This window comes from Cynoglossus semilaevis, chromosome 12 (genome assembly GCF_000523025.1).
Source record: "Cynoglossus semilaevis isolate Cse_v1.0 chromosome 12, Cse_v1.0, whole genome shotgun sequence".
Taxonomy (NCBI): domain Eukaryota; kingdom Metazoa; phylum Chordata; class Actinopteri; order Pleuronectiformes; family Cynoglossidae; genus Cynoglossus; species Cynoglossus semilaevis.
In genome coordinates, this window is record NC_024318.1 from 9,348,526 (window position 1) to 9,360,842 (window position 12,317).

General features: G+C 40.1%; 1 protein-coding gene across 3 annotated transcripts in view; it reads left to right on the top strand.

The window, feature by feature from the left end:
* The window catches only part of macrod2 (mono-ADP ribosylhydrolase 2), a 370,465-nt gene that overhangs the window by 321,283 nt on the left and 36,865 nt on the right, over window positions 1-12,317 (top strand). For all 3 annotated transcript variants that reach the window (XM_017037301.2, XM_025060625.1, XM_008321936.3), the window contains exon 9: window positions 8,400-8,478. In XM_017037301.2, the coding sequence (XP_016892790.1) occupies window positions 8,400-8,478 (79 nt within the window). The remainder of the gene's footprint in view (window positions 1-8,399; window positions 8,479-12,317) is intronic.

A 12,317-nucleotide genomic window follows, 5' to 3' on the forward strand; every position in this document is an offset into this window, starting at 1 on the left:
TCCTCCTAACCTCATGGCATTAACGCTCCACAGGAAAAGAAACGCCACACGTAGGTAAAACCTCAGAGAACTGTCAAAGTTATTAGCATTTCTTTGTTCAAAGGAACACTACAGCCCACACACTCTCTCAGTCTCCTGCATTAATGCACTCTGGAGCCGACGTGGCTGCAGGTCTAAGATCACAGCTAATATAGAAGAACAGGATGAAGACACAGATGTAGACACAGATTTACTGCTCTCGGCTTCAGTGCGTCCGTCTGATGTTTGTTCAGTAAACTGCAGGTCACTGCTGCTGTCCCTCCGCAGATTCTACAGCCACTGTCACAGGGGCAACACGAGGTTAACAGCTATAGGCCAGATTTACAATACAGAACAAGGATATTGAGACCATTTTATTTATTTATTTTTTTTTTATCATTAAGGAGACAGTCAGTGGTTGCATTACTGGGAATGTAGCCCTTAAATACAATACAATACAATATATATATACTGTATATATATATATATATATAATTACAACATCTTTATTGCAAATAACAGCAATAATAATAATAATAATATAATAACAACAATAATAATGATAATAATAATAATATAAATAACCTGGTAACAGATAAGCGGACGAAAATGGATGGATGGATGGATAATAATATAAATAACACTAATATTAAGAAAAATAAATTAATAAATTAGAGGTTGGGATGTAGGCTGCAGAGACATATTTTTAATAACCTAACAAATATCAACACTTCAATGCTTAACGCATTTGCTCTATACATTTACCTAAATCATTTATATCTAATAAGAATATCTTTTGAACACACCCCTAACTAATGGAAAGATCCTACTCTGGTTCTCCACATTCTCCTAAATCTGCAGTGCGATCTGAAGAGGCCTGTGTGCACTGTAGATTACACTGTACACTGTTCTGTAGAAGGCTCACTGCATCACTACATGTTTTCTCCCAGGAGAAGAGAATGGAAATATCTCCAAAAAAAAAACAAAAAAAAACAAAACATAGTGAATATGCAGGTGCTGCATGAACGCTGTGTCCATATGACAAAAACACACACGTTGTGTGATGACTTCATCCGAACGGGCTTGGCATAACAGATTCAGTTAAAAGGAAGTCTTTAACTGGATGCAGACCTGCAGCATTCCTTACTAACTGAGTGAGAAGCCCTTGTCCATGAGACTGGACAGGTACTGACAAAGAGAAATTTATATTACCAATTTAGACAACCGAGCATGATAACCATGGTATGACACTGCAGAGCAGATGGGCAGAAAAGGTTCCACCAACAGTCAATATGGTGTTTGAAAGTAGAATCTGGGTTCTGGAAGGTTCCTTCCAAGGTGCTTAACAGGAAAAATAGACTTCTGCAAAGACAAAATACTGAATCCCAAAATACCACAGTAGTTTCATGTCGATTGGTTACTGGAGGCTCTATGTTTTGCCCTAATTAGTGTAAAGACGAATATTGTTTATTAAGAGTTAGTGGTGTTTATTAGCAGAGAGTGAATAAGTGAGACCATTGATCCACAGATCTGCTGATCTGAAAAATAATCACTGGGGTTTTGAATGCATTAATGTAAGCAACACACAAAGCACTGTTTTATTGTTAAGGGTTTTGAGTGTTTCAGTAGAAAAAGGATTGTTGTAATGTGTAAATGTTCTATTTTCACCTCCTAGTGTCCTCACAATATTATTACAAACTCCTCACAAACTCCTCGCAACAATCGTCTTAAACCTACAAGAACTGAGGGCCACTGTCTTTCCACAAAGGGCCACATCAGTGTTTGATGTTCAATATAAAAAATACAGATCTTTTACAAAAGGTTTATTTTGATAATAACACTGTATATTACTAAGTACATTTTTTCTCATTTTTAAATGAAGCAATTTGAAAAGATGTATTATTTAAATTGTTGACATCCAGTCACAAACTCTAAGAGATATGCGGACGAGAAGTGGCCCCCAGTCTGGGAGTTTGACACCCTTGTTTTACAGATGTCGATGGGTCTGAAGATTTTTAGAGATGCAGGGAGCCATACAGAAATGACACTAATTTGTCCAGCTTCATATCTAGTGAACTTTTGTATTGTAAGGCAGGAGCACTGACCACTTTTCTACCCTCTTTTCTATTGAATTACATTAGATTATTTTCTATTTAAGTCTATTCTAACCATTCTATTCTATTCTCCCAGAACCCTAACAGCCAAGAAGACCGTGAAACAGTCTCTGTAGGTTACAGTGAACTGTAGTTCACTGTAGTTTAATTAAAGACAGAAACATGGTCTCGGAACAAAATTGAAGATATTGTAGTTATCCCATTACCCCGCCACACACAGACACACACACACACATGCTTTTGACTCATCGGCAGAGGTTGTTATAGACCGGGGGATGCCAAGAGGTCAAATCATTACCCATGCAGCCATGGATCATGGATACAGCTACTCACATTAGTCCTTCCTCCATCATTCCCCCCTGACCTCGTCCACAGCTGCACTGCTTCTCATCTTTATGATCAGAAAATGGCCCAATCCTTCTCCTTCACACCCTGCCCCCTTCCCCCCATCGACTCCATGTATTCAATCTTTATAATTATTTGACTGTCCATATTAACTGACAAATTTGTCAGCACAGACTCGTAGTAGATTATTGAACCATTGGTCATATTCCAAAAATACGCCGGAGCATTTAAACCTTAAATCACTGGAGACACTGGTGGAAATGGCCTCTGGAACTCTCTGTGTTTTTTGGAGGAAAAACTTCTCTCACTTCTGTTTTACTGCCAAACATTTACTTGTTTTTAGCCGTTGTCAGTTACTGCTGTCGTCACTCTGAATATGTTGTGGGATATTTTTTCAAATCCAAGTTTTTCCATTTGGGCAGAATGGAATCATTTCAAGTTCAAATGTTCAAAAGTGAAAAAATAAAAATCTTGGCTGAACTCTGACTTCTAAAGTTAAAACTTTGTCTCTCCTAAAATAAGATTGGCATCTTGCAGTTCATCTGCTGCTGGCAGGACCGATTCAGAAGCACGTTTTATGTCGACAGTGCATTGTTACAGTAAAGTTAAACCAACAGTATCCAACTTTAATGCATAAGAAAATCCTGAAGTAGATTTTGTTAAATTACCATATAAATTGCTGTTATATTATCTTTCAGATATATTTTACAGACAGAACAACACAATTTTGTCAAAATGTCCCACGTTCTCACTGAAGCCCTTCAAGCTGACTATTTTTATTTTTTATGTTTACTTTAATCAAATAATCAGCTCAACGGAAAATGATCACTTGTTTTAATTTGTGGCGGTTTAGATTAGAGTGAATCCATTCCAGTGTTTCAGCTCACTGTATTTCACTGTTGTACTGCTCCCATCAGAAAATACTACAGTGATGATCTGATACGTCAAACTTCTTTGAAACGAACAAATTTTAGCTCAGCGTTTTCCTCCTGCCTTTAGTTGTAACCGGGCTTTTTTCAAAGTCCAGAGTCAAGCTGCGTCTTTGATGTATGGATGGAGGCGTTTTTTTCAAAGGAATAACCTTTTCTGGGCCCGTCTTTGAAATGATAATTCCAAAGAAGCTACAGCTCTCTCGTTACGGTCAGACAGGGTCAATCAAAGTCAAATGGAGTAGCTGCTCACAGCTTCACCCTGGCAGTCGCTGCTGTGGCTGACTGCTGCTGTCAGCCCTGCGCACCAACATAATCTCCACCTCTGGAAAAAGAGAGAGGACACAAGGGAGTTGACAGGGACGAGGACACTTTTAAGGAGCAGAATGAGGATGGAGTGGCTGTGCTGGAGGAGCTAGATTTGTTTTTTTAAGTCTGCCTCAGTCACTTGCATTTCCCCACTATAGATTACAGTCAGACCACGCTGAGGTTTTTGCTGATTTTTATCTTTTTCTCCGGGCTGAAAGCAGCACGTAGCAGTGGTGAGGGGGCCGCAGGTGTGTGTAATTACATCAGTAATAAGGCCTGGATATGGTCCACCTGCCTCAAAGTGAACGCTCTCTCTCATGCAGCACCGCTGACAACAAAAGAGACTGAGGCTGATTATGGCTGTGATGATGCCACTAGAAGGATGTGCTTCACGGCGATATATTCCAGATCAGGAATAATTTACCAGAATCAGTCAATTGTTCGGGAACAGTGACGTGCACTATCAATGTATGATCACACACGGCGCTCATATGTCATATACTGCTGTGCTATGATGAAATACAGACACAGGATAACCACACTGTGTGTGTTGTTTGTGCTACATCTGAGATGATGACAGACATTACGTCCACATCCAGTCACTGCTGTTCCTCGGTGATCTGCTAAGAAAAGCTTTTATCCAGCATTTCTTCTCACACTGACATGGAGGATGAATGCAATAATGAATCCCTCCATCCACTGTTGTTATTGTTCCTACGCCGCGTCCATCTGGATGCAGCCCGCCAGGATTCTGCATTAACTGGTGGCTGGATAACGAGACAACACAGGGCACGCACACACGCACACACATCTCCCATGGGTTCGGGCTCCAGCTGGAGCAGACATGTTAGGGCAACCTGTTCCTATTATTGTTTGTGACAGAATCAAGAAGGAAATGCGAGTGTAAAAAAGTGGGCATGTCGTGCTTGCACGTCAGATTCTGTTGGCAGTGTTCTCTTTGTAATTATGGGCATGGGTGGCCAGCCGTGACAGCTCATCTGTTAGTCAGCCAGTAGGAGTCTGCGGCACCTGGTGAGCGTTGAACTAGGATGACAAGCAAAAGATACACAAAAATTAAAATTCACACGCAGGATTCCATGTAGGTAAATGACACTTTTGTGTTGTTTCCTGCACCTCATTACCACCGTGGCAGCTACTACACACTGACACAGCTAGCTACGCCCACATCACATCGCTCGATCTCTAGCACGATGAAGGCGTGTGTTGAACCCCTGACATTATCAATTTAATTAGTCCCTTTATATGTTCTGAAATTAATTAAGACTGAGGAGCATTTGATTTTAATTGATTGGGCTCTGAGCATAGAGTTCTATTAAGGATTTAAATAAAATTATACAATTAATTCAATATTATATTTTATTTAAGGTTGTCCCAATGTCATTTTTTAATAAATATTTTTCTTTTGGCCTCACATTAGAACATGTATCCGTAACACAAAGGAGTAAAATAAAGAATCCATCCAGTAATAATTTTCCTATCTTATTAGCGTATTAGCTTTGAAACCAATGTTCAATTTTTGCTATTGTAGTCACTGACTGAAAAACCAGTGGCGTTCTCCTCATAAATATTTTTGTTCTTTTAAGTCATCTTATTTAAAGGCTCACTGTCAACACCTGAAAAATAAAATGTCTAAATGTCATTTTAACATATATTTATTCAGGCTTTTTTCCTTTTTTGATAAACTTGAATAACCTGTGCGTCTGCAGATCTCCCGTCTCTTCACAAAAGTTGGGAAGTTTCCAAAAACAGATCAAGCAGTGACAGGTCAGGTCTGGTTCTTGTTCTTACTGTTTACTGTTCAAAACACTTCTGCCAGGACAACAACCCCTTCCTATATGCAACAAAGGAACCCAATCATAACGTCCTCACCCTTTGGCAATGGGCCTCCAATCAGGGATGAGTAATGACTAAGGAGGCTACCATGCAGTGATCCCAGCTTTCTAATTAGTCTTCCATTAACTTGTTCAACCTTGGCGGCTGCAGGGTGCACATTTAACACACACACACACCCACCCACACACACACACACGTCAGTCTCAATTTACTGAATGCCCTTTTTTAAAAATTAATAAATAAAAAATACTTTGAAAAGTCTTATTCTACAGTCGACACACGGCCAAATTACTTTTAAATCAGTCACAAACTGTGTGAAGTGTTTTTATAGTGTAATGGAATTTTTTGATTTTATTTGTAGTGTGAAAAAAAACAGTGCAAAAATAGTAATTTTGCATGTCATCACGTAAGTACTTGCTTTGTCATAAAGTATATATAATTAAACATGGTGAAGCCTGTGACGTGGGTTCAAACAGTGTTGGGAATTACTCTCCATTTATTCATGAATTCTTCCACAACATCAGTACTGTACTGTAGGTGTGTGTTCGAGAGACGGCGTCTGAAGTTGACATTGAAAGAACAAACTGTTTCAAGTACACACTGGCAGAGTTTACTTCAGAGAAGCGTCTCAGATCATATACTCTGTTGTTTGTGGTATATTTTATGGGTTTAAAGTCTGGTCCACAGTGTTTGTTTGGATACAAACAGAATGTCAATGTTCCACCCTGGTGTTTCTGGTTTCATAAGACATTCTCACTCTGGCTGATACCTGCCAGAGATCATACACTGTGTTTCTTATCTGTAGACAAAAGGATTTTCCCCATGCCACCTGCAGAATGTAGAGATGCTGTAACAGTGACAAAGAGACTGGCAGGGAGGGAACCCAGGAGAAGAGTCTGCATGACATGGATACTAAGATGTTCGGTTTGGTTTTTGTCAGAGCAGAAGTAGTAACTTAACTCTCAGTAATATTTCTCATTTTGTTGTCGAGCCAGGAATGGCAGGCGGAGGAGTGGAATCTGTGTGTGTGTACATGCACATGCACAAAGCAGGAATTCATGATTAATCATGTTTCACAATGGGCTGTCAGGTTCAAAATGGAGATCCATAAAAGAGTAATGGAAATTCCTGGGGAGCTGCTGTCCTTTGGCCTCCCAGCACCCAGTGGCACACCCTGCCTTGGCATATTATCAGTTTTTGCAGAGTCTGTCAGCAAGCTTCTGACTTTATAGAAGACTTCCTTTCATTTGCTGTCAAGGTTGAAAGAGTTGAGAGAATAAGGGTAAATTTTATGAACAATCCGCCCCAAGACATCCAGCAAAATAAAATGTTACTGTCCCGGTTGCAGCTCCTAACATTTACTCCAAAGCTTGGATCATAAAGTATTAATAGATATACAGTAGGTGGTTGTATGAGCCACAGAAGGGTGTCTTTCTGAATCAGATCTTTGTTTCCAGGAGGGTCAAGAATGAGGCTAATCCTATTGAGCTCCTTTTATTCTCCTATATCATTACTCTCCTGCATGAAGAAAAGTGGGGTGGGCTTGGGGGAGGAGGTGGGTGGAGGGGACAGATAACGGAGCCACCATTAAGGCTGCAGTGTTAAACTGCCATTATTCAGTCAATGCAGTGCTGGGTAATGCATCTATGTGGCTGATCTCTGCACATTTACAGTAAGACTCCACTTAAGAGAAGTGAAAGTATTAGAAGCAACTTTTTCTGCAACCTTTCAGGAGCTCAGTGTGTCACTGTTACTCTGTATTATTAAGCTCTATGTTATAGCACAGTGGATAGCATTTAGTTAATGGACCACAGTGAATGGTCATGTCCTACTCTAACCCCATATAAGTACCGTGGCTGCTGCATATTTTTATTTCCATGATGCAAATCCACTCCTATTCTACCACATCCAGAGTGTTGTGTTTTATGATGATGGCATTAAGGTGAAGTGAAGTTGGCGTGAAGTTGGCAACAAGGTCAGTGTTTTCCTGCTCAGTCATGGACTTACTGTGGTCATGGAGAGATGCACATGGTCAGTAGCGATACTTTGGCTGACTTTTGTCAAAATTATTTTTCCAACAGTCTAGAAATTTGGTATTTTTTTACTTTCTCTCTGTAATATGTTGAAAACTTCTGTTCAATAGTCAAGTACCATTATCCCAGAGCAGGATGGGCTGATTGAACCTGGCTTCACACAATAGTCATTTACTAACTGATTAGGCAGAAAAATAGTATTATTGTAAGATAATTAAGTTTTATTCAAAATGCTGCCCATGCTTTTTGTGACATTGGATTTAATAATATAACAATAATTATTAGAAATAATGTTGAAAACAGGGCTGGTAAAATGCACTGATTACATGACAGGCTAAAACTGCGCAATTGTTATTGATATTGTGGTTGAATAGAATAGAGTAATTGTCATTAGCATTAATTAGCATTCATCTAATGAACAGAGCAGTTGATTTTTTTCACATGGTGTGACAAATACAGTACCTGATTCAAAAAACACAAAATCTTTAGCAGTATCACTTATTTAGCCTTGGTAGTACTAATTTTTCTTTTTTCCATTTTCTCTGAACTTCTTGCTCATCTTTACATTTGCACTTTCATGTAATTGCTCTTTATATGATACCGAGGTGTTTTGCTCTGCTCCCACCATAGCATCCATTTAATCATGTTTATTCTGATGTAACGTATTGTAAGAGACTGACCTGCTGATGCAGAATTCTTCATGGGGTCAGCATGTGTCTCGTTAGTGTTTCCTGTTGTCCAACTTGTTTGCTACAAGTTACTGCATTGATTGTGCCTTTTGTCTTTTGTCTCCACAGATCACACTGGTTATATTCTGCGTCTTCTTGGAGACTGACTTTAACATCTACAAAAAGAAGATGGCTGCCATATTTCAAGGTATTTGTTTTTGGGGTTTTTTTTTACCAAATTCGTCTTGTGTAGTATGTACTAAATAGGTTGACTGTCTCTGCTGTTGCTGGGATGGGTCTGTAGTGAGAATGGTGATGCCTAAATCTTCAAATAAATAAAATTAAATCTTTAATGTATTTTAAGGCACGGGAAGAATGACAGTAAATGAAACAATTCCACCGTCCGTCCACTTCATCATTGCTCTAATACACAGTCAATTGTTGTTGTTTACACAAAATGTTAAAAAAGCAATAAACAGAAAAATGTTGTTCTCATGTTTGGAGAATGTTGAGATTTATATATTTTTTTATTCTAACAGCACTAGAGTTAGAAAGACTAAGGGATTGATGACTGATTAACATGACGTTTCTCCAAAGCCTTTGTTCTCTGACCTCTGTAATAAATTGTTAAATGTCAGAAGTAAGGTGTCCATCTGTATAGGGAAAGTGTAGACAGCAGTGACACTGTGTGAGTGTGTGGTTGTGCGTGCGTGTGTGCATTAAAGATATGCAGCAGGAGATATCAACAGTATGAAGACCTGTCAGGCTGTAGTGACACCTTCAAGTGTGAAGAAAATTCAGTGCAGCCATAGAAACCATTTGGGAGATTAACAGAGACAATTTATGGTGACATTTGCTAAAACAAGTGTCAGGCTCTCTATGGATGGTTCTAATAGGATTGGAATAAAGTCCTTGTCAGTGAACCAGTAAGCTGATACTTTACATAATCGCAGATATATTGATGAGACATTAATGTCAGATTTGATTGACTATAATAATGACCTTCAGCATCACTTCTGCAAATACTAAAGAAAAAGAAATTCATGGATGCATAGCAACGACGCATCCATTTGGTTTCTGATACTTGGCCCTGCATGCAAAATAAACAGGCACCCATTATCTTCAGCTCCCATTCTCTTTTCTGCCTTTCTCTCTCACACACAACTCCCTCCCCTCTTTCATGACATCATCTTTTTTCGGGGGCCAGTAGCCGTCGCCAGCCCTGATGGGGCTCCATTGAGGATTGACTTGAATAGCCATAGCTCAAAAGAGGCTGGCTGGCTTCAGCATCCTAGCATTACCTCCATTTACCTCATTTTTCCCTCCCCGCCTCCCCAACGGAATACTGGCTCTCCGGCTTTCATCTGGCTGCTCCCAGATGGAGAGTGTTTTGTTTCCCCTGCGCTCCTGTCATCTGTCCTGCTCCCTGCCCAAGCTCTTCCCTGAAAGATTACATTCTGGGGAGAGACCTTAATTATATTGCCTGCCCTCATGCACCCAGCACCCGTCTCATCATATTAGTGCTCCGAGATGAGAATCTAGAACTGTTGTTCTTCAGTTATCACTCTTGCCATTTACAAGTGCTGTCAGTGGATAAATGCCCCTACATACTCTCCAGGACTTGGATGTGAGAGGAGAGAAGGAATGAGATAGAGCGTCTGTGTGCTGGGTTCAAGTCTGTTTATGGGTTTGTTTACGGAATTCTTAGATGTGTCTTTAAATGTATGATATCTTTGTTCTGTGAAACAGTCACTAAAGCTTAATACAAGATTCCAGATTCCAAGATTTTGATTTCTTTGACATTTTCTGACCTCTCTTTTTCACATTTTATTTCTTCTTTGGCCATTCAAAAACAGTTGTTTGGATTAAAAAAATGACAAAAATAATTTATTGCTGCAGCTTTACATTAGTTTGCCCCTAACAGGTTATATCTTAGGTGTATGTTGCTGTGCCATGAATTAAGTGAGACACAAACAGTGAGTGTGGAACTGACGATCAGATCAGGCTCATTGTCTTTTACTCCTGTCAGTTTAACCAGTCTCTCATTGAAAATTCAAACCCTTATTGGATTGTACTGTTATTTTAGTATTCCTGTGAGAATGCCCTGCCAGACTGCACCACGTAGAAGACATTAACAGAACAGCAGAGATGTACTTTAAAAAGAGTGATACTGTGTCTTGATTGGTTTGATTACACCATGTACAAAAAACAAAGAAACGTTCCCAGTGTTGAATAGAGAGCCATGGTAGTGAATCAGTGGCTGTGCATTATCTCCACAGGTGTGCTCCAACACTTTGAGAACATATCATCATCTGCACTGCTAGAGACAGTATGTGCCACATTACAAAAAATAAAACATACAATATGTGGCATCTGACCAACATTTTCCAGAGCCTGGCAGAACCTGCATTTACACTAAAAAGCATCACAGAGAGGCTTCGGTCCATTTTGTCTTCTGTCCTTGTCATTTTCAGTAAACTCGTGTAGAGATCGCTTTTTTTTCCAAACAAAAAAGTTTTGTAAAACAGAAGTAGTAGTAGTTGTAGTTTAAATGAGGCTCAATTTCTGAACCAACCCAGATGTGCCTACACTTCACTACACTTGGTCTTTGGTTTTCTAGTGAGGGCTGTAGTAACTATCTACAGGAGTGTGTTTGTACAGTACGTGACTACCTGTGATCAAGTAACACTCAGGATTTTCCTCTTTACACCTGTTTCACCAGTGTCTTCATCTGAGAACAGGCACATCAGATTCTTTATTGAAGTCTTGCCTTTTCCATTTTTCATCGTGGAACTGCTTTCTTCACATTCAAGCAATCTGTCAAGTCACAATGACTGTAAACAGAATATTTGCATACAGGAAATTGCTTTATCACAATGTGCATTCCTACAAAGAATGGCTACGTCGCCGCAGATGGAGGACACTGAAAAAAAATGGCCTTTGCCAAGAAGCATACTCACACACACCTACGTACAGGCACGTCACACAGGAGCACATATACATTAGGATGGAAATTCACAACCGGGGAGTGTTTCACTGTGAAATGCATGACACAGGATTTAATATGTGGCATCTGACCAACATTTTCCCAGCGTTCCAATAAAGCCCTAATAGCAGCAGGATGCGGTGATTAATGATGAATTCCTCCCAAAAATACAAGAGTATCTTCATGTAATGTCAGCTCTAGGAGCACTTCACTGGTTCCCCCATCATGCATTTTTAAAGTGGGCCCCTCGAACACACACATGCAAATAGAGCAGCTGAAACACATATCAGCAGCACTGACAGAAGTTGCCTCTCTAGTACCATTGACAATTCATAACCCACCTCACTAAATGTGCTCATAACCTAGAGTTTCACATCTTCATCAATATTAATCACTCTCCAAAGCCATAAACCGCGTACATCTCCGAGGTGCCACCACAGCCCTGCTGTTTGGCTAAAAGAACCACCAGCCTTTGCAGGGTTTTTGGAAATACGCAGAAACTACGCAGCTCCAACTATTAAGTCTCAGATTAAAATATGTCTCTTTTTTTTAAAAGGGTGTAACGTGAACAAGGCTATTAATTGATTTAAATATATAGCTTAATCAATGCAATTAATCATGGAGCATGATTCAATTAAATATTCACATTGGTGCGTAGATCATGATTGACCACATGCTCGCCCTGGCTCACATTATTTGGAGGCAGAGGAGCAGTCAAGCAGCTGCAGTTGAGAGAGTGAAAGCATGTTGAAATTGATTCTGGGTACACTCTTGCACTAATATGATCCGGGTGGCTGCCCACAAGCCGGGCTCCGTCTCGTCTCCTCCTCAATCAGCCACAGTGCCGACAGCATTAACACAGACCACAGATCCACAATGGCGGCTGCGTTCTCCCCAACTGTTTCACTGTCTTTTCAATTGACATTTATTTACATGACTTTTAATACACTCCACGCTCCCAGCTCCACCACCCAAACACTCCTTCCACCAAGTCTATACTAGAAGCAGCCCTTCAACACCCCCCCCCCCCCCCCCCCCCCCCCCCCCCCCCCCCCCACGCC